Source organism: Gopherus evgoodei, chromosome 2 (assembly GCF_007399415.2).
Source record: "Gopherus evgoodei ecotype Sinaloan lineage chromosome 2, rGopEvg1_v1.p, whole genome shotgun sequence".
NCBI classification, from domain to species: Eukaryota; Metazoa; Chordata; order Testudines; family Testudinidae; genus Gopherus; species Gopherus evgoodei.
Genome location: NC_044323.1, coordinates 53,450,248 through 53,474,310, shown reverse-complemented (window position 1 = coordinate 53,474,310; position 24,063 = coordinate 53,450,248). Strand labels below are relative to the sequence as shown.

At 45.4% G+C, this 24,063-nt stretch overlaps 1 protein-coding gene across 1 annotated transcript in view; it reads right to left on the bottom strand.

Annotated features, from left to right (window-relative positions):
- Positions 1-24,063, bottom strand: part of SCIN (scinderin) — a 115,765-nt gene that overhangs the window by 32,203 nt on the left and 59,499 nt on the right. Inside the window, exons 5-6 of the mRNA XM_030550678.1 lie at positions 2,390-2,482; positions 1,321-1,453 (exon numbers count right to left, since the gene is read on the bottom strand). Coding sequence (XP_030406538.1) covers positions 1,321-1,453; positions 2,390-2,482 — 226 coding nt within the window. The remainder of the gene's footprint in view (positions 1-1,320; positions 1,454-2,389; positions 2,483-24,063) is intronic.

The following is a 24,063-nucleotide window of genomic DNA, read 5'->3' as shown; positions in this document are numbered from 1 at the left end:
CCCAAAGATAATAGCTAGAGGCTCAGATACCTCTTCTATTAACTCCTTGAGTATTCTAGGATGCATTTCATCAGGCCCTGATGACTTGCAGGCATCTAACTTTTCTATGTGATTTTTTACTTGCTCTCTTTTTATTTTCTCTTCTAAACCTACCCTCTTCCTGTAAGCATTCACTATACTAGACATTCCTTCAGACTTCTCAGTGAAGACTGAAACAAAGAAGTCATTAAACATCTCTGCCATTTCCAAGTCTCCCGTTACTGTTTCCCCCTCCTCATTGAGCAGTGGGCCTACCCTGTCCTTGGTCTTCCTCTTGCTTCTAATGTATTGATAAAAAGTCTTCTTGTTTCCCTTTATTCCCATAGCTAGTTTGAGTTCATTTTGTGCCTTTGCTCTTCTAATCTTGCCTCTGCATTCCTGTGTTATTTGTCTATATTCATCCTTTGTAATCTGACCTAGTATCCATTTTTTATATGACGCCTTTTTATTTTGTAGGTCACTCAAGATCTCGTGGTTAAGGCAAGGTGGTCTTTTGCCACATTTTCTATCTTTCCTAACCATCGGAATAACTTGCTTTTGGGCCCTTAATAGTGTCCCTTTGAAAAACTGCCAACTTTCCTCAGTTGTTTTTCCCCTCAGTCTTAATTCCCATGGGACCTTACCTATCAGCTCTCTGAGCTTACCAAATCCGCCTTCCTGAAATCTATTGTCTCTATTCTGCTGTACTCCCTTCTACCCTTCCTTAGAATTGCAAATTCTATGATTTCATGATCACTTTCACCCAAGCTTCCTTCTACTTTCAAATTCTCAACAAGTTCCTCCCTATTTGTTAAAATCAAGTCTAGAACAGCTTCCCCCCCACAGTAGCTTTTTCAACTTTCTGAAATAAAAAGTTGTCTGCAATGCAGTCCAGGAACTTATTAGATAGTCTGTGCCCTGCGGTGTTATTTTCCCAATATATATCTGGATAGTTGAAGTCCCCCATCACCACCAAATCTTGGGCTTTGGATGATTTTGTTAGTTGTTTGAAAAAAGCCTCACCCACCTCTTCCAGATCTTAGGCACAAAGCTGATAAATACCCAAGATACATAGACTGGACTCAATCGTGGCAAACCCATCCTCATGTGAGCAGTCCTTAGCCACTGACAAAACTGAGAAAGGATTGCTCAGGCAAGAAAGGGTTTGTAGGATGCCATGCTCAGGCAGTATGTGGCCCATCTGTGTACCCACATGTGCTTTGTGCACTCCCCAGGTTCTGGCAGCATTGGTTCCTGAGCAAACTCTCTAGTCACTGAGAAGCAGTATTGGTCATCTCTTACCTTTCCACACAAAGATCTTTCCTGCAGCACCATGGTCCAAAATGAAACACTCTTCAGACAAAAGCATAGCCCTAGAGAAGGGGTTTTCCTCTGCAACCACCAACACCTTCATGGACCCACTTGCATCTGACACCTGATGACGCAATAATTTCAGATTTAGATCAGCCCAAGCTTTCACACCCAGATCACTTTCCCCTCCCCAAAGTACATTAGCTATTGCTTTACTAATCCTGGAAAAGTGGCTTCGCATAATCCGTGCATTACTGGAAAGCTGTGACAGCTAATGAGAACTTTTTAAAAAATTGTTTCATTTCCCATTACATCCAACAGAGGGAGCTATGCTATTAGCATTGTGATTTTTATCAGCTTCCTTTCTCACAATCTTATTAATAAATCACTTTCTACCCCACCCCTGCTTAAATACACGTTCTATGAATACCTTATATAATTAAAAACATGTGGATCATTCAAAATTGATAATTGTGGCTAATACACCTACACTCATGAATTATTCTTATGCAATGGGAATTAGTCATTTAAAGCCTGCTCTAGCTACTGATTCGCATGCACAACTAACAGTAAGTACAATCACTTGGAGGTGCAAAAAGGGAGGCTGGCTTAAAGCCCCTCCTTGGATCAGGGCCACAGTTTTGAACAGCATGGTTAAAAATATTTCCTAGACCAAATCTTTGGCTAGCATAAATTATTATAGCTCTGTTGAATTTAACTTGAGCTATACTAACAGACGTTTTGGAGTATGAGCTTTCGTGGGTGAATACCCACTTCGTCTGACGAAGTGGGTATTCACCCACGAAAGCTCATGCTCCAAAACGTCTGTTAGTCTATAAGGTGCCACAGGATTTTTTGCTGCTTTTACAGATCGAGACTAACACGGCTACCCCTCTGATACTTGAGCTATACTGATTTACACCAGCGGCTGCAAACTGAAGGAAATAACAGGCGTCTACAGCCTAAAAACTCAGCTTAGCATACAAGGGATATTGCATGTCTGAACATCACTGTTTCAGTATATCTAGCCACAAAAGAAATAGAAAACTTTGGTACTTACCATGTATAGTTTAGCAATTCTCCTGTTTGTGATATCAGCTGCCTCATCATCATTATCATTACCCTCAGGAAGCAGTGGCTTAGTCCCTAAAACCTGTATACCAGAAGAAAAACAACTTCGCTGTAAAGGCAACATGGCTTTCTTAGTAAAGGTACTTACATATTTTTAATATCTGGTAACTCAGCAATTAGACTGGATCATCTCTATATATTATTCTGAAGAAATATAAATCCCATCTGTTGGCTGGCTTGACTGCAAACATACAGGTGTGTTGAAGCACCTATGCCAGATTTGCAGCAGTATGGTACATTGCTATGTGCTGTCTTTCCCACATGCCAGCTCCTTGGTTTTGGGTACGTTGGGAAGGGAATTCACTGAGAGAGCCAGGCCACAAGATAATTAAGAACCAACTTCATTTTTCACCTTCCTGGTGCTTTCTGTTTGTTTCTCTGCATTCCAGTTTTGGTCATTCTTGCTTTGGCATTGCCAGACACTGAGCAGACCCTGATGTTTGGTTACTAAACAAAAGACATCCACCTCTGGGGGGTCATGTCAGTAGAGCTAGCTGAAATTTTCCCCCAAAAAATGTTTTATTAGAAAATGTAGATTCGTTTAAACAAAAATGTTTTGATGCATCTCCTGATTCAAATAATTTTTGAAAAAAATGTCAGAATTGTTAAAATATCCTGTTTCAACATTTTCCAAAAAGAAAAGCTTCATTTTTCAAGTTAAAATGACTTTTCATTTCACAATTTTAGTTAATTTGTACTTAAAAAGGGTTAAAAATAAAAAAGTCAAAACTGAAACAAAAAATTTTGAAATTATCTAAACAAAATGTTTCAGTTGATCCAATCCATTTTTTAACAGATTATTAGTTTGTGAAAACTTTCAAGATTTCAATTTTCTGTCCCATTTCAGGTGGGGAAAATTTTTCTAAATCTCAAATACTCTCATGGGATGAAAAACCCATTTCCCACTCAGCTCTGTTACCTAGTTAACCCCCTGTAGTTTAAGTGGCCAGTTTTACACTAGGGCTAGTTTTATACTAATGTATCTTTAAAACAAATTCACAATGCTACATTAAGAGTATACATTAAGACTGAAATGTCCAGGTATTCACTGAGAGAGACAAGGCAAGTGAGGTAATGACTTTTATTTGACCAACTTCTGTCAGGGGAAGGTACAAGCTTTCAAGCTTCACAGAACTCTTCTTTGGGTCTTGGATTGTTGTAGCCATATTGGTCCCAGATATGAGAGAGACAAGGCAGGTGAGGTAATGACTTTTATTTGACCAACTTCTGTCAGGGGAAGGTACAAGCTTTCAAGCTTCACAGAACTCTTCTTTGGGTCTGTGATTGTTGTAGCCATGCTGGTCCCAGATATGAGAGAGACAAGGCGGTTGAGGTAATGACTTTTACTGGACCAACTTCTGTTGGTGGAAGGTACAAGCTTTGGAAGGTCCCCAGACCTGAAGAAGAGCTCTGTGAAGCTTGAGAGCTTGTACCTTCCCCTGACAGAAGTTGGTCCAATAAAAGATATTACCTCACTTACCTTGTCTCTCCCACATCCTGGGACCAACATGGCTACAACACCACTACAGGTATTAACTGGCTTTTTGACTGATTGTCAGCAGGGCCGGCGCTTCCATTAGGTGACCCTAGGCGGTTGCCTAGGTTGCCAGGATTCGGGGGGTGGCATTTTGTGCACTCCCCATGGGATGCACGGGAGCTTCCGGTTCTGCTCCCGTCGCGTCGCCAAAGAAGGACCTTCTGCTGATGTGCCACGGAAAACAGTAGCAGGCAATTGAGCAGCTCAATGACTGCCGCTGTCGCCTGTGGCATTTTGGCGGAGGGTCCTTCTTCGGCAGCGCGATGGGAGTGGAACCGGAAGCTCCTGTGTGCCCCATGGGGAGCGCACAAAATGCCACTCCCTGAATTCTGCCTAAGGCACCAGAAACTCTGGCGCCGCTCCTGATTGTCAGACCCTCTTCTAACAACCCTCATTTTAATAAGGTATTTCCTTTTTGATTCACATATGGCTACATCCAGCAAGCCTTACTCAGGCAAATAATTTCAATGGGATTACTCTCATGAGTAAGGGCACCAGGATATGGCTTAGTATCTGATAATGAACTGTTAAAATCAAATATGTCAGTAAAAACTTTTCTGTTGACAGTAGATTTGCACAGAGCCATGCTAAAACACTGTAAATATTTGATTACAGGGATGCGGCACAAAGCACACGATTGCAAAGAGTTCGGAGGAAAAACATCATAAATATTTAATAAAAATCATCAGCCATCTGTATGATTTTCTGTCTTGACAATATCATGTAAGCTGTATATGATTGTCCTAGGTTAACCTCAAGTAGTTCACTTCTAACTGGATAAAAAGCAAGAAAACAATGCTCTTAGCCTTTAAAGAGATGTTCCCGTTAGCTTTTCCACAGCTAATAGGGTTCACTGTATGGATTTACAATGGCTGCAGATTTAATGATATTTAAGATAATTAGGAGTAAATTTTCAGATTGGTGTACAGGCCGCGTAGCTGAATGACACATTATAATCAATGGGAATATATGGCAATAACTGGCAGAACTGAAAATACTCCTCATCATGCACTTTCACATTAAGTTATAGCTATTCAAGGTATGAAGCCTCAACAGGCTATGACCATAGTCTTTTTTTTACAGAAAAGTCAGACAAGAATAGGCACATGTCTTTATGTAAGCAGATATGGGATATATTTGAGGCTATGTAATACTGAAATGTCTGTGAAGATCATTCTAGAGGATGAAGTGCTCATATTAATAAAATCTTCTTCCACCCAAACTTAACAATGAAGATTTAATTTAGGATGACCCCTTCAATCAGGGCAGGCTAAGTACAATTCTGCTGCTCATTATTCATACAACAGGGATAACACCATTTCATCACCTCACACTCAATACAAACAGATTTAACTGTTTTTATTAAAGCTAAGGTTAAAATTAGCTAATACACAGGTTAAGGGAAGAATTTCTATACATATTGGTATAATGCTTAAGTTACCCAAAAGTACTAAGTTTGGTTTAAAAGTCATAAAATACACGTAATACATAATCTGCAATATCTCAAATTAAGGTTAATAAATGTAAGATACAGTTAAAATATTAGCATCCAAATATTTGGGTACATCACTCATAAAAAGTTATATCAAGTGTAGCTTATGGGAAGCAAGTATAGCAATGAGTGTAGATTGTCCCTCAGTAACTGAGCATTGAGGGTAGATTGTTCCTCAGGCCTGGTCTACACTACGCGTTTAAACCGATTTTAGCAGCGTTAAACCGACTTAACGCTGTACCCGTCCACACTACGAGACCCTTTATATCGCTATAAAGGGCTCTTTAAATCGGTTTCTGTACTCCTCCCCGACGAGAGGAGTAGCGCTAAAAGCGGTATTACCATATCAGATTAGGGATAGTGTGGCCACAAATCGACGGTATTGGCCTCCAGGCGGTATCCCACAGTGCACCACTGTGACCGCTCCGGACAGCAATCCGAACTCAGATGCAGTGGCCAAGTAAACAGGAAAAGCCCCGCGAAATTTTGATTTTCATTTTCTGTTTGCCCAGCGTGGAGCTCTGATCAGCAAGGGTGGCAATGCAGTCCGAAATCCAAAAAGAGCTCCAGCATGGACCGTACGGGAGATACTGGATCTGATCGCTGTATGGGGAAACAAATCTGTTCTATCAGAGCTCTGTTACAGAAGATGAAATGCCAAAGTGTTTGAAAAAAAAATCTACAGGCTGCATGACAAGCGTAACGGGAAGCCAGAGACTCAAATGGATGCTCATGGAGGGAGGGAGAGGGTACTGAGGACTCCAGCTATCCCACAGTCCCCAGCAGTCTCCGAAAAGTATTTGCATTCTTGGCTGAGCTCCCAATGCCTGTAGGTTCAAACACATTGTCTGGCATGGTTCAGGGAATAGCTCGTCAATTTACTCCCCCCCACCATGTGAAAGAAAAGGGAAAGAAATCGTTTCTTGACTTCTTTCAATGTCACTCTATGTCTACTGAATGCTGGTGGTAGACATGATGCTGCAGCAGTGAAGAGCAGTATCTGCTCCTCTCCCATCTCCGGTAGCAGACGGTACAATATGACTGATATCCGTCGTCACCATCAGCCCGTGAGTGCTCCTGGCTGGCCTCAGGTGAGGTCGGCTGGGGGTGCCTGGGTAAAAATAGGAATGGTTCCTGGTCATTCCCAGTAGATAGGACAGAACGGCTGGTAACTGTCCTCATCATAGCAACTGGAGCTCCCTTTCCTGTGTAAAGAAAAGATTCTGTCCTGCCTGGACTATCATAGCAGTGGGATGCTGGGCTCCTCTCCTCCACACTGCTTAATGTCCTGCCTGGATTGTCATAGCACCGGGAGGCTGCCTCCCCCTCATTTTATCTCACTAACAAATCACTGTTTCTTATTCCTGCATTTTTTATAACTTCATGACACAAATGGGGGGGACACTGCCACGGTAGCCCAGGAAGGTTGGGGGAGGAGGGAAGCAACGGGTGGGGTTGTTGCAGGGGCAGCCCCCGTGAATGGCATGTAGCTTATCATATCTGCGGGATCTGACACGGAGCAGCTGAGCTCTCTGATACACTGGTTCTCTAGTACACTTGCCCCATATTCTAGGCAGGACTATTTTTAGAAACCATAAAGGAAGGATTGACTCGGGGAGTCATTCCCAGTTTTGCTTTTGCGCCCTCGGTCAATCTCAGCCAGGGGCACCCATGATAGCAGCAGACAGTACAGAAAGACAGATAACCGTCATCTCATTGCCAATTTACACCAGCAGCAGACGGTACAGAACGACTGGTAACTGTCTCTGCTATCATGCAAAAGCAAATGAATGCTGCTGTGTAGTGCCGGAGTATCGCCTCTGTCCGAGGCATCCAGTACACATACGGTGACTGTAAAAAAAAAAAAAAAAAAAAAAAAAAAAAGCTGAATGGGCTCCATAGTTGCTGTGCTATGGTGTCTGCCAGGGCAATTCAGGGAAAAAGGGCGTGAAATGATTGTCTGCCGTCGCTTTCCCGGAGAAAGGAATGACTGATGACATTTACCCAGAACCACCCGCGACAATGATTTGTGCCCCATCAGCCACTGGGCTCTCAACCCAGAATTCCAATGGACGGGGGAGACTGCGGGAACTATGGGATAGCTATGGAATAGCTACCCACAGTGCAACGCTCCGGAAATTGACGCTAGCCTCGGTACATGGACGCACACCGCTGAATTAATGTGCTTAGTGTGGCTACGTGCACTCGACTTTATACAATCTGTTTTAGAAAACCGGTTTATGTAAAATCGGAATAATCCCGTAGTGTAGACGTACCCTCAGTAACAGAAATGAGATGAAATTTAACAGTGCAAAGTGCAAGGTCATGCACTTAGGGACTAACAAGAATTTTTGCTATGAACTGGCGAGTTATCACTTGGAAGTGACAGAGGAGGAGAAAGACCTGGGTGTACTGGCTGATAATAGGATGACTATAAGCTGCCAACATGATGCAACAGTGAAAAAGGCTAATGCAGTCCTAAAATGCATCAGGTGAGGTATTTCCAGTAGAGATAGGGAAGTGTTATCACCATTATACAAGGCACTGGTAAGACCTCACCTGAAATACTGTGTGCAATTCTGGTCTTCCATGTTTAAGAAAGATGAATTCAAACTGAACAGGTGCAGAGAAGGACTACTAGGATGATCCGAGGAACGGACCATACCTTATGAGAGGAGATTTAAGGAGCTTGGCTTGTTTAATCTAACTAAATGAAGGCTGAGGGAAGATATGGTTGTACTCTATAGATACATCCCAGGGATAAACACCAGAGAGGCAGAGGAGTTATTTATCTTAAGGGTCTGTGTTGGTGCAAGAACAAATTGGTATAAACTGGCCATCAACAAGTTTAGGCTTGAAATTAGATGAAAATTTCTAACCATCGGAGGAGTTAAGTTCTGGAACAGTCTTCCAAGGGAAGCATGGGGCATGGCTGCTGAAATGAACTCAAGGAATGCAAACTAGTCACAAGCTAGAATCGCAAAGGGGCATACTTGGGTGTGTGCCAGGATTTAAATAGGAAGGTGACATCTGGTCAAGATGATCCGGGGAATCGTGGAAGGCACACTGGGAAAAACACAGGCTGGTCCAGGTGTGAAATAGTGCAGTGTGGGATACAGAGGGAGGACTGCCTGAAGTAATATAGTCAATCCTAAACAGGGATACATCCTCAAGAACCTTCTAGTGGTATAATTTATTCCAGAATATATGTCACTTCCCACATGGATTAAAGTGGGACAAGACACCAGATAAATCGAAAGAATTTGTGTGTGTGAACACCAAGCAGTGTATGCTGAAAAAATTAATTACACCAAACAAAAATCCCTCTCCCATGTAGGTAAAGCCTCATTTTGTTATGGGAACGGGAACGTTGTTAAACTGGAGAGTGTTCAGAAAAGAGCCAGACTGAGATGAATGATTAAAAAGTTGGATTAAAGGATAGGAAAACATGCCTAACCCTCAGTTAGAGCCTGACTTTGTACTGAACAGGAGAGTTAATATCCTTTGCAAACTTTACTTAATGTTTCCATTAGCTGTGCAAACATGTAATCCCTTTCTGAATCCTGTTCAAGGAGCTCAATCTATTTCATATAACACAGGTTAAGAAGTGATTTGATCAGAATCCATGGGTGGCGGGTGAATACCTCCTTCTGAGATGCTAGCCCACCAACCCCACCCCTTTCACCTGAGGCCCTGCACCCATGGCCGGAGGAGCCCTGAGCATCTCCCCACATCCCCCCCCCACACACAGCTGGAGAAGCCTGACTCTCACATCCTGCAGCCCACCTGTCCCCCAACCTGCCAGCCAGCCTGAGACCAACCCCAGAGCTGGTCCACCAGCTGGCCCCAGCACCGGGCCTAGCGCCTCCCTGGGCTGCTGACCCGACCCCCGAGCTGGCCCAAGCACTGGGCCCTGGCCACTGGTGGGCCTGAACTCCAGGCTGCCAGCTGGAGTTCAGCCCCCACTGGTTTAAGGAGATGGGGGAAGGAGGGCAGGGCCTTGGGGGCGGAACATGGGCAGGACCACGGCCTGAATTAGGGGAGGCTTAACCTGCCCTGACCTTTGATACCCATTGCCCATGTCAGCATCTGTAAATTCCTACATGAGGAAGAGAAATTTGATAATAAAGGGCTCTTCAGTCCAGCAGACAAAAGTATAACAAGATCCAATGGCTGGAAATTGATGCTAGACAAATTCAGCCTAAAAATAACATGTCCATTTTAACAGTGAGGTAATTAACCACTGAAACAACTTAGCAATGGTTGTGATGGATTCTCCATCACTGGCAATTTTTAAATCAAGATTGGATGTTTTTCTAAAATACATACTCTAGTTCAAATAGGAATTAATTCAGGGAATTCATCTAGCCTGTGTTGTACAGGAGGTCAGATTAGATGATCACAGTGGTCCCTTCTTGCTTTATAATCTATGAATAAAATACAACAGTATAAGGTCTTTATCTTGGTTATAACTATGTCCACATTATAGATTATACTACAAAATTAAAAATCCCATACACGCCCCTTACCAAAACAGTGATATTGATATAAAAAACATGTGGAGGCCAGGCCTAAATCAACTTTATAATGTTTTACTTGATCTACAATGATTAAATGAACCATATTTATGTCAGGTTCACAATACCCTGCTTCCTAACAGGGTTAGTGTCTGGTGGGTGCAGGCACTGTATGACTCTGTCAACATCATCTCCTTTATTGCTTCTGGGAACTGAAAAGGGAAGAAAAAAATGCTCTGCAAAGTCAGTTGAGTGGAAATAATTTAGTATGATGCTATAAAAGTGACAGTTTTATCAATAAGATAACAAAGCCTGTACTGAATTTTGGTGTACCAGAGATAGTAGGTTAATCAGAATTTTGTTGTATAATTATATCTGCATATGGGTAGCTAGACTGTTATTCCACATAATTCTTCACCTTTTTATAGCAGTAGTCTCTGTGCTGTACATCAAAAGGAAAACTAGTCGTGCCACTCCAGTTTACTAGCTGCAGTGAAAAGGCTCTCTCAGGCCATTAATCTTTCAGCAGAGCTACCCAATGAAGCCATTTAGGTAAATGGGAATTTTTTTTTATGGCCCTGATATACATACATTTCCAATTCAGTAGTGAAAACTGTGATAGCTGGTCACATAGGACCTGATTCTATAAACTCTTACACATGCAGTCCCACTAAAGTTTGTATTCCTTTGGTTGGAACTGAAGCCCCATAATCCTTACTTAACACCACAGGTACAGTGGAATTCAATAACTCTTTACTCTTCTTGCAGTCACCTAGAAGGGAATTCTACCTCCCAGAAAACATTTTAGATTGGTTGGGGGGAAAGGCCCTTATCTGGGGAGTCCCTGAACATCCTTCAGTGAACGGGGAAGAGTAGGAATTGGCCACCTGCTTCCTTCTGAAGACCGTGAAGGGACCATTGGATCCAAGGAGGTGAAGTCAACCTGAAGACAAAAATGTTTGTGAAGGGATAGTTTTTGAGGTAGACAACAAGTTGGCTGTCAATGGCATCAAACCATGACTCATGAGGTGTTTGTGAACCTGAAATGCAGTTTGAGATTTTAATGGAACCCTGAATTCTCCCTGATTTCTGATGGTTTCATGTTTCTCCTCCGAAATATTTGAGGTACAACTTAAAATTTTCAGCAGTGTTATCTGTTCTTGTTTAATCACCCTACCTCGGGGCTTGGCTACACTGGAGAGTTGCAGCCCTGGTGGTGGGTTTACAGCGCTGCAACTTAGTAACTGTCCACACCTGCAAGGCACATCCAGTGCTGCAACTCCCTGGCTGCAGCGCTGGCTGTACACCTGGTCTCTTGGGGTGTAACGATTGCAGCGCTGGTGATGCAGTGCTACTCATCAAGTGTGGCCACCAAAAGCACTGTTATTGGCCTCCAGGGTATTAGGAGGTATCCCAGAATGCCTGTTCACAACAAACCGGAAGAATGGCTGAACTCTGAGCTCCCCCGAGCTGCTTATCTAAAAATCAAGCACAGCTCCTGTTTGCTGGAGCGAGCGGAGGCAGGCAGGGGAATTGCTTTGGAAGGTTCACAGCTGTTTGCTTGAAGAGAGAAGTCACACGGTAGAGAGGGAGGGGGGAGTCCGTGTTGAGCAGCTGCTTATGTGGTCTGAAGGCTATTTAGGAGTGCATAATTTGCATTTAGTGAGTAAGAGGGGTGGGGGAAGGGCTCGAAACTTTTAAAATGATTGAAGGTTGGTGCTGTGTATCTTCCAGTCCTTAGAACTTGCAAGGCAGGGAGCTGACAGATCCAAAAATCCACTCTCTCTCTCTCTCTCCCCCATGTTCCCTCTCACCCCCATCTTTTGAAAAGCACGTTGCAGCCACTTGAACGCTGGGATAGCTGCCCACAATGCACCCTCAGGGTTTGGCTACACTTACATTTGTACAGCGCTGGGAGTTACGTCTTCGTACAGCTGTGTAGGGAAAGCACTGCAGTGTGGCCACTGACAGCTACCAGCGCTGCAGTGTGGCTGCATTTGCAGCACTTGCAGCAGTGTTGGGAGTGGTGCATTGTGGGTAGCTATCCCACAGAGCACCTCATCCCATTTTGGCACTGTGGGTTGTGGGAAGGGGATGGAAGGGTGCGGGTCATTCCGCTTCCTGTTCCAACGCCCCGTGGTGCTTTGCTTCACATCCCAGCAGTTTGGCGCCATTGTGAGTCTGCAGCGCGATTTCTGTTACAAATGGAGCCCGAGCTGCTGAGGACTTTGCTGATGAATGTTGCCAGCACATCACGTTTGGCAGTTGAGCTATTCCTTCAGCTCCAAAGTGACAGTGAGGAGTCCGACAATGATATCGATTCGCCTGATGCGCATGACACTAAATTGCTTGTGGCAGTAACGGACGTGCTCAGCACCGTGGAACGCCGCCTTTGGGTTCGGGAAACAAGCACTGAGTGGTGGGATCACATCGTCCTGCAAGCCTGGGATGACGAACAGTGGCTGCAGAACTTTTGGATGAGAAAAGCCACTTTCATGGGACTGTGTGCTGAGCTCACCCCCCACCCTGCAGTGCAGGGACACGAGATTGACAGCTGCCCTGCCAGTGGAGAAGCGGGTGGCTATTGCAATCTGGAAGATGGCAACTCCAGACAGCTACCGATCGGTCGCGAACCAGTTTGGAGTGGGAAAGTCGACCGTTGGAATAGTGTTGATGCAAGTTTGCAGGGCCATTAATCGCATTCTGCTAAGAAGAACCGTGACTCTGGGGAACATGCAGGACATTGTGGATGGCTTTGCACAAATGGGTTTCCCTAACTGTGGAGGGGCGATAGATGGGACGCATATTCCTATTCTGACACCACCCTACCTAGCATCTGAGTACATTAATCGGAAGGGGTATTTCTCTGTGGTTCTCCAAGCGCTTGTGGATCACCGTGGGCGTTTCACTGACATTTACACAGAATGGCTTGGAAAGGTGAATGATGCACGCATCTTTTGGAACAGTTCCCTGTTCAGGAAGCTGCAGGCCGGGACTTTTTTCCCAGACCGCAAGATCACAGTAGGGGACGTCGAAATGCCCATTGTGATCCTTGGAGACCCCGCTTACCCGTTAATGCCATGGCTCATGAAACCGTATACAGGGAAGCTTGACAGGAGCAAGAACCGGTTCAACTACAGGCTGAGCCAGTGCAGAATGACTGTGGAGTGTGCTTTCGGCCATTTAAAGGGACGCTGGAGGTGTCTTTATGGGAAGCTAGACTTGGGGTAAAGCAGCATCCCCGCGGTTATATCCGCGTGCTGTACCCTCCATAATATTTGTGAAGGGAAGGGTGAAACATTCAGTGAGGAATGGACCTCCGAGGTTCAATGCCTGGAGGCTGAATTTGCACAGCCAGAGAGCAGGGCTACTAGAGAGGCCTAGCACAGGGCTACAAGGATTAGGGATGCCTTAAGGGAGCAATTTGATGCTGAAAGCCAACAGTAATGTTTGGTGCCTTGCATGGGAGTGAAGTGCAGTGGTTACAATGATTTGCAGTGCCTGTTTTTCCCTTGGGGTACAGTATTTTTCACTTTCTGCAATAATAAAAAATGTTTTAAAAGCCAAGAATCATTTATTCAAAATACAATACATAAAAGAGCAGGGGGGTAGGGTGCTGAACTGTACATTCAGAGGTTTGAATATGTCCTGCCTGGATTGCTGTGCAATGCCTGCTGCACTTCAGGATGAATATGCTGCATGGTGATGGGGGTTGAGTGCATAGGGTAAGGGTCGTAGTTCTCAGGGCTGGTAGGTGAACGTACAGGTGTTGGGGGCAGCTGGTGGTGGTAAGAACCAGGATGCTGGAGAAGGGGGTTTTGAGCAAACACTGGGGAACAAGGGAGAGAGCTTGGGGGGGGGGCAGTTAGCACAGTAGTGCTCTGCCTGCATGGCTATGAGTGACTGCATACAGTTCGTTTGGTGTGCCAGGAGGCTTATCAGCTGCTTTGTGCTTTTCTTGGTAGCCAATTCCTTTCTCCTGCTTTGTGTTTCCCTCCACTGATGCATTTTCTCTCTCCAGTCTTGCAGCCTCTTATTCTCTCTGGCGTACTGATTCATAACTGCTTTCACCAAATCTTCTTTGCTTTCCGCCTCAAGTTCTGTAGTCTTTCAGCAGGCTGTGATAGGGCCGGAGGATTCAAAGACACTTAAAGAAAACAGAAATAGAAACATTTAATACAGAGGCTGCATTGTTTATAATCACAGTGAAGGAGTTTGTAGACTATTTGTAGCATCATTTACACATAGCAAACATAGCACAGAGAGGCCACAGCAGCGAAGACATGGTAAGTAATGGGGTGAGTGTTTCTGCCGCGACTCACCTGGGAAGGGGAGCTGCTTGAGTCAGGGCTCACTGGGGTTTCTGTGCATTGGGGAAAGCAGAGAGCAGCTGGGGGAGGGGACCTGCACTGAACACTATCCCTACTTTTTCAACAGGATTTTCTACTGCCAGATATATCGCTGCTGCGGGTTACCTAGGAAGAGCAGGAGGGTCTTCTACAGCAATGTGGATTCCGCCCTGGTCCCTATGCAGCTTGCCTGTGTGCAGCAATGGTCCCCCCACCCCTCGCTGCACAGTGGCGCGGACGCGTTAGCCTGACTGGGACAAGGACCACGGTGGCTCTCCCTATAAACTTGCGCAAGCGCATTGCCCACGCTCTGGCTGAAACTTTTGAAGTGATTACCGAGGCCGATTACCGAGACGTGATAGACCAAATCAATGGGCTATTCCACATCTAGGCATGCATGCAGGCAGCCATAACCCCCACCCTCCTCCTCTCCCAAAACATTTCCATCCTTAAAATAAAAGCTGCTTACCAGGAACCCGCTCCTCTGCTTCTTCTTCACCAACAAGTTCCAGCTGCTGCGACTGGCTAGCTTCTTCCTGGCTTGAGAAGAGCTCCTGGCTGCATGCCTTCTGGGACTCTGGGGTGTCTCCCTCTACCCCAGTAGCATCACTCTCGGTTTCCTCTACACCCTCCCCCTCTTTTCCCTGCTCTGAACTCTCCATAGTGGTCCTCGGATTGGCAGTGGGGTCACACCCAAGTATGACATCCAGCTCCTTGTAAAAATGGCAGGTCGTGGAGGCAGCTCCTGAGCGGCGGTTTCCCTCACAGGCTTTGCAATAGGCACTGCGCAGCTCCTTTACTTTAACCCTGCACTGCAACGCGTCCCGTTCATGGCCCCTTATCAGCAAGGACTTTGATATCTGCCCATAGGTATCATAATTTCTACGGCTGGAGCGCAGCTGTGACTGCACAGCTTCCTCACCCCAAACACTGATGAGGTCCTGCAGCTCACAACTGCTCCATGCTGGGGCTCGTTTGGGGCGTGGAGGCATAGTCAGTGATTGATTGATTGATTGATTGATTGCACTCCACACCTGGCCGAGCAAACAGGAAGGGGATTTTTAAAATTCCCGGGGCATTTAAAGGCGGGTCACCTGAGCCCAGGGGCAGTGGAGTGCGAAACGATGAGCAGAGTGGCTGAAAAGGTATGCTGGGATACCTTCTAATACCCTGGAGGCCAATAACAGCGCTTTTGGTGGCCACACTTGATGAGCAGCGCTGCATCACCAGTGCTGGAATCGCTACACCCCAAGCAGACCAGGTGTACAGCCAGCGCTGCAGCCAGGGAGTTGCAGCGCGGGCTGTGCTTTGCAAGTGTGTACACAGAGTGAGTTGCAGCGCTGTAACCCCATCACCAGCGCTGCAACTCTCCAGTGTAGCCAAGCCCTCAGTGTGCATCTGCCAGCCTTCCGCGAAAGGTGCAAAATACAAAAGCAAGGTTCACTCTTAAGCAAAACCGAACAAAGAGAAACTTTCTACCCTGTAGGAATACTAGGGTAATGAATCCTGGCTAAACACATTTCAGCAGGAGAGTCAATTTCTTGCTGTTTTAGCTACAGGAGTTTCCCGCCTTGAAATGCGGGCACACATCCTAACAAAGCAGACACTGATTTAATGGGAACACAAAGACTGTGGGGAGCTGAGAGTCTGGCTGGAAATATTACAGTTGAAGGAGAGGACAGATAAAAAACGAAGTGTGAATCACCTGAAACAATAGGTCAGACAAAGGTTAATTCAGGCTAATCTGCAGTGACCAAACCAGTTTTATGTTGCTGAATTTGGTTACACTAGCACCATAACAATATTTGTGTTTCCTCTTTATTATAGATAATCAGCCTCTGAGGCTGAAGCTGAGCTGTTTCTTGCAGCTATGAGCCAAAGTATCATATCTCAGAAAACTCAAATTTCCATCTTACATACATAAGGAGATTAATTTACTGCCCAAAGAGCAAGATAAAGAAAAGAAAGTCAGATATTTACAGAAGTCAATATTGTCTCATGGGTTTGATGATATTTTACTGCTCTATGCCTTTGAAAAGAAACAGGATTAGGTGAGTGTGTTATACTCTGGTTTAACTCGCTGACACAAGGAGATACTGCCATTTCCTAACACTATGGATTTCAAACCCTCTCAATGTGCACAGAAATCGATCACCCATTTGTGTGGATGCAAGATATACACATGCATTGGGCATCCCTCATAGTGGATGCAGAATGATTAGTGTTGAGCTACACAATCTCTATGTGAACTCATTAGCACTCACAGGGGGTTGCGTGTTACTCTCCTAAACAGAGAGGAGGCTGTCACAGACAATATGCCTCTACAATAAAAATCACCTCAAATCTCAGTTCAATTCCAGTGCTTTGCATGGAGACAAATTCTCATTGCAATGAATCAATCTGTTACAGTAAATAAAATTGCTCAGGGCTAGATTGCTCCTATCCCTAACGGGGCCACTGAGGAGAGTAAGAAAGAACTCTATCCCCTTCCCTGTGTGACCACATGAAGGCTTGCCCAGCTTACAACTCAGAGCCTGGGAGCTGAGGAGAAGTGACTTGTCCCATGCTCTTTTGCCCCTCCTGTAGACCAGCAGGTGGGGTAAAGCAGAGCAACCACGGCTTCACCCTGAAAAGGGATGTGGCAACTTATCTCCTCTTCTAGAGCAAAGAGGAAGCAGATAAAGATTGGTAACCCTGAGTCACAGTTTCTTCCCTGGTCTCCTGGGTCAGCACAGCTACACTGGACACAGCATTCATCATCTATTTTGACCTCCACTTACTAATACAAAAGCAGCAGTAACTCACTCCATTTCCATGACTAAAGTGTCGCTGCCCTTTGCACACAGAACAGGAGGAAACTGCTCTCCTCTGTTAATGGGCCAGACTGAGCCATTAGGCCCAGCCCAGAGTAAGGGATGGTGGGGAGTTGCATTGCTCCAGAAGAAGATCTGAAAAAGAATTGAGCCTACGGGCCACAATTTTTGCTCAATTTTAAGGGGGCAGCCTGTAAATTATTTATCCCTTTCTGTGCTACTCTGGCCAGTAAGTAGGGAAGCATAGCCAAGGCTCCTCCCACTACCTGTCCCTCTTCCCACCCCCCATCCACCTGCTTGTAGCAGATGCAGTCTAAGGCCTTGGCTACACTGGCGCTTTACAGCGCTGCAACTTTCTCGCTCAGGGGTGTGAAAAAAACACCCTCCTGAGCGCTGCAAGATACAGCGCTGCAAAGCGCCAGTGTAAACAGTGCCGCAGCACTGGGAGCGTGGCTCCCAGCGCTGCAAGCTAATCCCCATGAGGAGGTGAAGTACGTGCGGCACTGGGAGAGCTCTCTCACTGGGAGAGGTGGAGTATGTGCGGCACTGGGAGAGCTCTCTCCCAGCACTGGCGCTGCGACCGCACTCACACTTCAAAGCGCTGCCGCAGGGCTTGTCTACAGCGCTGCAACCCTTTCTTGCTCAGGGCTGTGAAAACAACACCTCTCCCTCCCACCCCCTCTCCGAGCGCAGCAAGTTTCAGTGCTGTAAAGCGCCAGTGTACACAGTGCCTCAGCGCTGGTAGCTATGCCCCTCATTGAGGTGGTGCGCTGCAACCACACAAGCCAGGTTAAAGCGCTGCCATTGTCGACTAGCCCTAAGAAAGAATAAAAGAAGCATGCCAGGAGCTACCCTGCTTGGGCATGAGCTACAGTGCCGCCCGCTGGTGTCCCACTGTAAGGGCCAAGGTCCTAAAGAGCCATAGGAAATGCTTAATGACCACAAAGTAGAACCAAGCTTTAAGGGCTGAGAGTTACAGAAGAAAGCAAGAAGTCCCTTTTCCTCCCAACTACCTCATTCCTTGTCAGGCAGCACTCACAAATGCAGCCACTAGTGCTGCTACCACCTCTTACTGCCCAGAGGGTGACTGGGTTTTGTGGCTGTCGGGCTGTGCTGCTGCAGTGACCGACAGTGTGCTCACCTCGAGCCATGATCACTTTCTGCTTCTCAGGCATTAGCACAAACACAGCATTACCAACAAAAACCTCCTTTGACACTGGATGGTCAATTGAGGAACAGCAGAATAAATCTATTTGATTGGTTATCCACTGAGAAAGTTACAATCTTTGGGACTGCACATAGATTCGTGTCCTTGGAGAAAGGCAGGCAGGCTCAAGAGAAGGCGGCTTTCCTAAGCTGCCTCACAGACAGCAGGTTCTGACTGCAGTTATGTACCTGTGGTATTCGTAGCAGCACCTCTCCCAGAACAGCAGGAGACCTCCCACGGACCTCAGTGGAGGTTGAGAATACGGTGGAGGAAATAATAAAAGGATTTCTAATATTTAAAATTACAGGCTACAATTGATCAGATTTCTGTTGTTTCTGGAGTTTCAAACATAAATCGTAATTTGAGTCCTGGTGTTAGGCTTGGCTTCCTAAAAGTGGGGCACTGTGTTTTGGCAGCTTTCCATGAAACAGTACTTTGCAGCTTTGCAGACATATTGTACAGGGTAATTTGAATAGAAACTATTTACTATTCTGATGTGGTAAAACATGCTGTCATTAATCTGCAACACTTTAAAAACAGACCTCGGGTAATATTTTCAAAACAGCTAAGTGACTTAGGATCCTAAGTCCCATTTTCAAAAGTGACTTAACTAAAGATTTGTAAAGGTATTTATACGCTTAAATAGGTATCGAGGCACTTTTGAAAACAGGCAGATAGGCATCTGGGCACTTTTGAAAATCCCATTAGGCATCTATTTGCATCTTTAAGCACATGATATACTTTTTTCAAATCAAGCCTTAAGTTGCATTTGAAAATGGAACTTAGGCATCTTTGAAAAATTTTCCCCTAGTTACTTCAAAGCAATAATGTACAGATAATAATGTACAGACAGCCCTAACATTTTCTTATGTGTACCTACCTTCCTTTGTTTCTCTCTGCTGTGCAAATAATCACACTTAGGAACTCCTTTCGCATGCTTGCACACTCTTTAAATTCTCACGGAAGAAAGTTTCATTGTGGCACTCAGATTTTCAACTTATTCTGTTCCAACTAACCACATTGTGAAACCAAACATTTATATTCAGCATTTATGCCTACGTGGGATGTTACGGTGGGTAATAGATCATAGCCTGGGTGGTGCAGCAGAGCTGCTAAGAGGAGAAAGTGGGACAGCACAGGACAGAAAGAAAGACTTCTGATACCAAAACATTTTCCACCTTCCTGGGGATTACTTTCTCAGAATTGCAAGGCAAGTTCACAACATTTTATATCAGAGAACAGAGCTCATGGCAGTTTGCAGTTGAGCAGGAAATTGTCCCTCCTGCCAACTGACCACAGAAGCACAGTCTTCCACGCCTCCATAGGCCACAAGTACTCTGTACAGGTTAGTCAGGGCCGGCTTTAGGCCGATTCACCCGATTCCCCTGAATCGGGCCCTGGGCACTGCACTGCACCGGGGTGGCCCGGCTTCCCCGGGGGCAATTTAAAGGGCCTGGGGCTCCAAGCAGGGGCTGGAGCCCCAGGCCCTTTAAATTGCCACTAGAGTCCCACTGCTGGAGCCCTGGAGTAGGGCTGTGGGGCTCTGGGAGCTATTTAAAAAGTCCGGGGCTCCCGTTGCTTCTACTGCCCTGGCCCCCTTTAAATAGCCACAGGAGCCCCGCTGCTTCTTCAGGACTCCCGCAGCTATTTAAAGGGCCATGGCGGTAGAGGCAGGAGAGCCCCAGGCCCTTTAAATAGCCCCCAGAGCCCTGCGGTAGCGGGGGGCTCCAGCTGCCTCTGCTGCCCCGGTCCTTTAAATAGCTGCGGGAGCCCCGCCGCTTCCCCACGGCTCCCATGGCTATTTAAAGGGCTGGGGCGATAGAAGCAGGGGAGCCCTGGGCCCTTTAAATAGCCCCCGAGCCACCGGCTGCTGCTGCTGCTACCCTGGTGGGGGAGGGAGGAGGCGGGGGCACTTGCTGTACAGGGTGGGGTATACTCCCTGTAGTTGTTTTTTCCCTGTGTGCTTCTTTCTTGTCGGTTTTTACAATTTTGATTAGCATTTGGCTCAAACTGTAGATAGGCTTCCATTGTGAATGGACCTCATCAAATACACACATGCCCAGCAGAGAGAGAGAAGCATCTCTTCCCTCTTGCCTGACAGGAGTATGCAGATCACCTTCTGGTGACCTGCCTTAACTCACAGACCTGAAGAATGGTTTTAAAGTGGTAGCCGTGTTAGTCTGTATCAGCAAAAACAACAAGGAGTACTTGTGGCACCTTAGAGACTGAGGGTATGGCTACACTTGAAATTTCAGAGCGCTGCCGCGGCAGCGCTTTGAAGTGTGAGTGTAGTCAGAGCGCCAGTGCTGGGAGAGAGCTCTCCCAGTGCTGCACGTAAACCACATCCCTTACGGGTGTACCTTGCAATGCTGGGAGCCACGCTCCCAGCGCTGCGGCACTGATTACACTGAGGCTTTATAGCGCTATATCTTGCAGCGCTCAGGGGGGTGTTTTTTCACACCCCTGAGCGTGAAAGTTGCAGCACTGTAAAGTGCCAGTGTAGCCATGGCCTAACACATTTATTTGGACACAAGTACTCCTCGTTCTTTAGACCTGAAGAATATAATTTTCAATATGTGTGTACGCGTGTATATAAAAAAACTCCTTACATATTGTCTGTACATACATCTTGCAGTGATTATGACAACCACTGAGACACCGACTTCTATCAGAGATCTTACATGAAACTCTTTGGTGAATTAGACCACCGAACCAGATCCAGGGGATCCCTTTAACCTTTATGCATCTCTGTGCCATCTGCTAGTTGACATCAACAGGTTCCTGGGTCAGAAGGAGCAAGGCACATTATCCTTCTACCACCTTTAGCCCCTTACATGTGTTTCCTGCCTGTGGTTATGCATTATTAGCAGTGGGGTACTTACAGCAGCACATCAGCAAGGCAGGATACCTTAGTCCATGTCTAAGCACGGGCATGGTAGGCTCCAGCCGCCTTCCTTCTCAACCTCTTTCTTAGACTGCATCTGTTATGGTGTTATGGGCAGTGTTGCTGTAGCTATGTCAGTCCCAGGATATTAGACACAAGGTGGGGTGCAGTTTTCCTTCTCATCCACACTTGTGCTCTAGTATACCATTGCAGCTGCGCAGCCCAGTGGGTGCCCAGCTCACTGATACTCAGACCTTAGGGGTTCAGGAGCCAAATTAGCAACCAACATTACCAAAAAGAACCACAGCAGTGTGAATTCATTGTTTCATTGACTATACATAGTACAATGTATTCATATTTAAACAGTACAACAGGGGAAATATTTAGTTTATATATATTATTCTCACAGCAAAATGACTGACCAGTATTATTATTTTATCAACTACAATTGGTTAATAACATAGTAAAAGCATCCTGACTGGTTAATAACTTAGATTGGTTAATAATTAAATCACAGAGTATTTTAATATCATGTGCAGGAGACACATTAAAGAGCCACTTGAGGCTCACAAGCCTAGCTCAAATAGCAGTGGCTTCTGGGAGATTTTGAATGACCTTCTAAGAGTTGTTTCTTTTTTAAGAAATCTTTGCAGGTCACCTAGCTCTTGTACCCTTTTTAGTTTCTCTATGTAGCATGAAAGAAGCCAGAGAGGGATTTTTTAAAGATTTTTTGGGAGTAGGACCTGCTTTTTATATTGGAAATTCATGTTGCATCTAGCCTGAGAGACACACATTTGTTTCCTGTGAAGTTCTGTATGATTTATGATGGTAGGGGCTTATGCTTCTAACAGTTTGGTCAAACCAAATCTTCAAAGAGAGTTGCATATTTTAGAATGGTTTGTTAAATACTTCAAAGCAAGCCCCAGTGGCCTGATCATGTGCTGCTTCTTCTTAGCGTATGCACAATATGCTTCTGGTGGCACTTGACCAGGATTCATTACCAAATTTGGTCTGCAGGTTAGATCATTAGCTCCCCCAGCCTGGGCCAGATACTGTCGGGGACTGCGACGTGAACGCTGATGCATGCACTAATTGAAGTCAACAGAAGTGTTCCCATTGATGTCAATGGGACCAGGACTAGGCCCCAAACAGAGAAATGTCATCCAATATAGGGGAAATTCCCAGTTCCAGTAAGCATTTACAAACTGTATTTTAAAATGGCCAGGATGGGTGGGGTTTTCCAATGCTTAGTGTTGGCCTAACTACTCCCATTCAAGTCCAGGGTAGTTTTGCTGTTGATTTCGGTGGCAGCTGAGTTAAGCTAACACTGAGCACTTTCAAAAATCCCATCATGCTGCTCCATTATAATGCAGCAAAAGTCTCTTATGACTAAGAAGGTTTGCTCATGTAAACTCATTATATCCTAACTGGCCACCGTAATTGGATCTGGTATATCATAAGGTATTAAAACAATCTGGGAATTTCATCCTGCTTCACTATACAGAGTGGGTCTTAAACTCATTTTATATTAAGATGAGTGGGAATGTGATTAACTCCCCCTTTCAGGCCCCTTAACACTGCCAAACTGATGTAAATAGGTCTTAGCATACATGAGAAACAGCTCCAGAACTTCTTTATATCTGGAGTCACTATAAAGTAGCTTCAATTCTACTCTGAAGTTCACGTTATCCCGTTATTGCTGATAAAAAGCTTCAAATTATAAAGATCTGGGAGGACACTCCCTCCAGTCTGTCTGACTTGCAAATGTTTAACTCTCTGGGACGTCTCTAGGAAGAAGGATGGCCAGTCACAAAAAACACCTGCCAGTGTATGCAAACACCCCAGAGCTCACTATTAGAGCCACAGAAGCTGGATAATGAAAATGGGGCTCTTTACCTGCTCAGCATAATAAATACTAACTAACTGAGTTATGCAGAGGAAGAAAGCAGCCCAGTTTTCATTACTGAGCCATCTTGGTTTACCCTGAATGCTTACTTGTAACATCAATATTAGCTATACACCACACTATTTTAACCACTTTATTGCCGATCCTCCCTCCACTCTCATTCATTCTGAATCACATTCCACTGCTTTCACTGTGGCTATAGCTATGCTTGGAGCTGGGTGTGATTCCCCGCTCACCTAGAAATACTCATGCTAGCTCTCATCGAGCTAGTGCGCTAAAAATAGGGGTCCAGCTGCAGTAGCACAAGCAGCAGTGAGTGGCAGCACAGGATAGCTGCTCTGAGTATGTACCCACGGTGTTCAGGTGGGTTTATATTCAAGGTGACTAGTTCCTGCCGCCACTTGCCGCTGCCCATGCTACTGTGTTAGCGTGTGTATATCTACTCGAACTGGGAATCGCACCCTCAGCTCCAAGTGCAGCTGTAGCCTGTACCTTTATCACCTTAACTCCTGACCTTTCACCTCACCTGACTCCTGTTGTTACTTTTTTCTTTTATGCTACACCTGAAATTGGGGCTAGATCATGCAAAGTTTCACAAAAATGTTTAACTGTATGCACTGTGAGTAGTCCCATTGCCTTCAGGGGATCTACTCACAGTGCGTAAAGTTACGCACATGCAAGTTTCTGCAGGACTGGGGAAAGTTTAAAAGCTTTGCAGGGCAGAGTCTTGGCATTTAGGGCTCCAGATATTGAAGTCAATGAAGCTATGCTGGCAGGGAATCTGGTCCTTAATATTCTGTTCACAATAACTGTGTTTACATATTTCTGCACTGTTACGGATTCACCTGTCAGGGCCCTGATATGAAGAGGCCTTCTCTATACAGATCTCCTTTTCTCT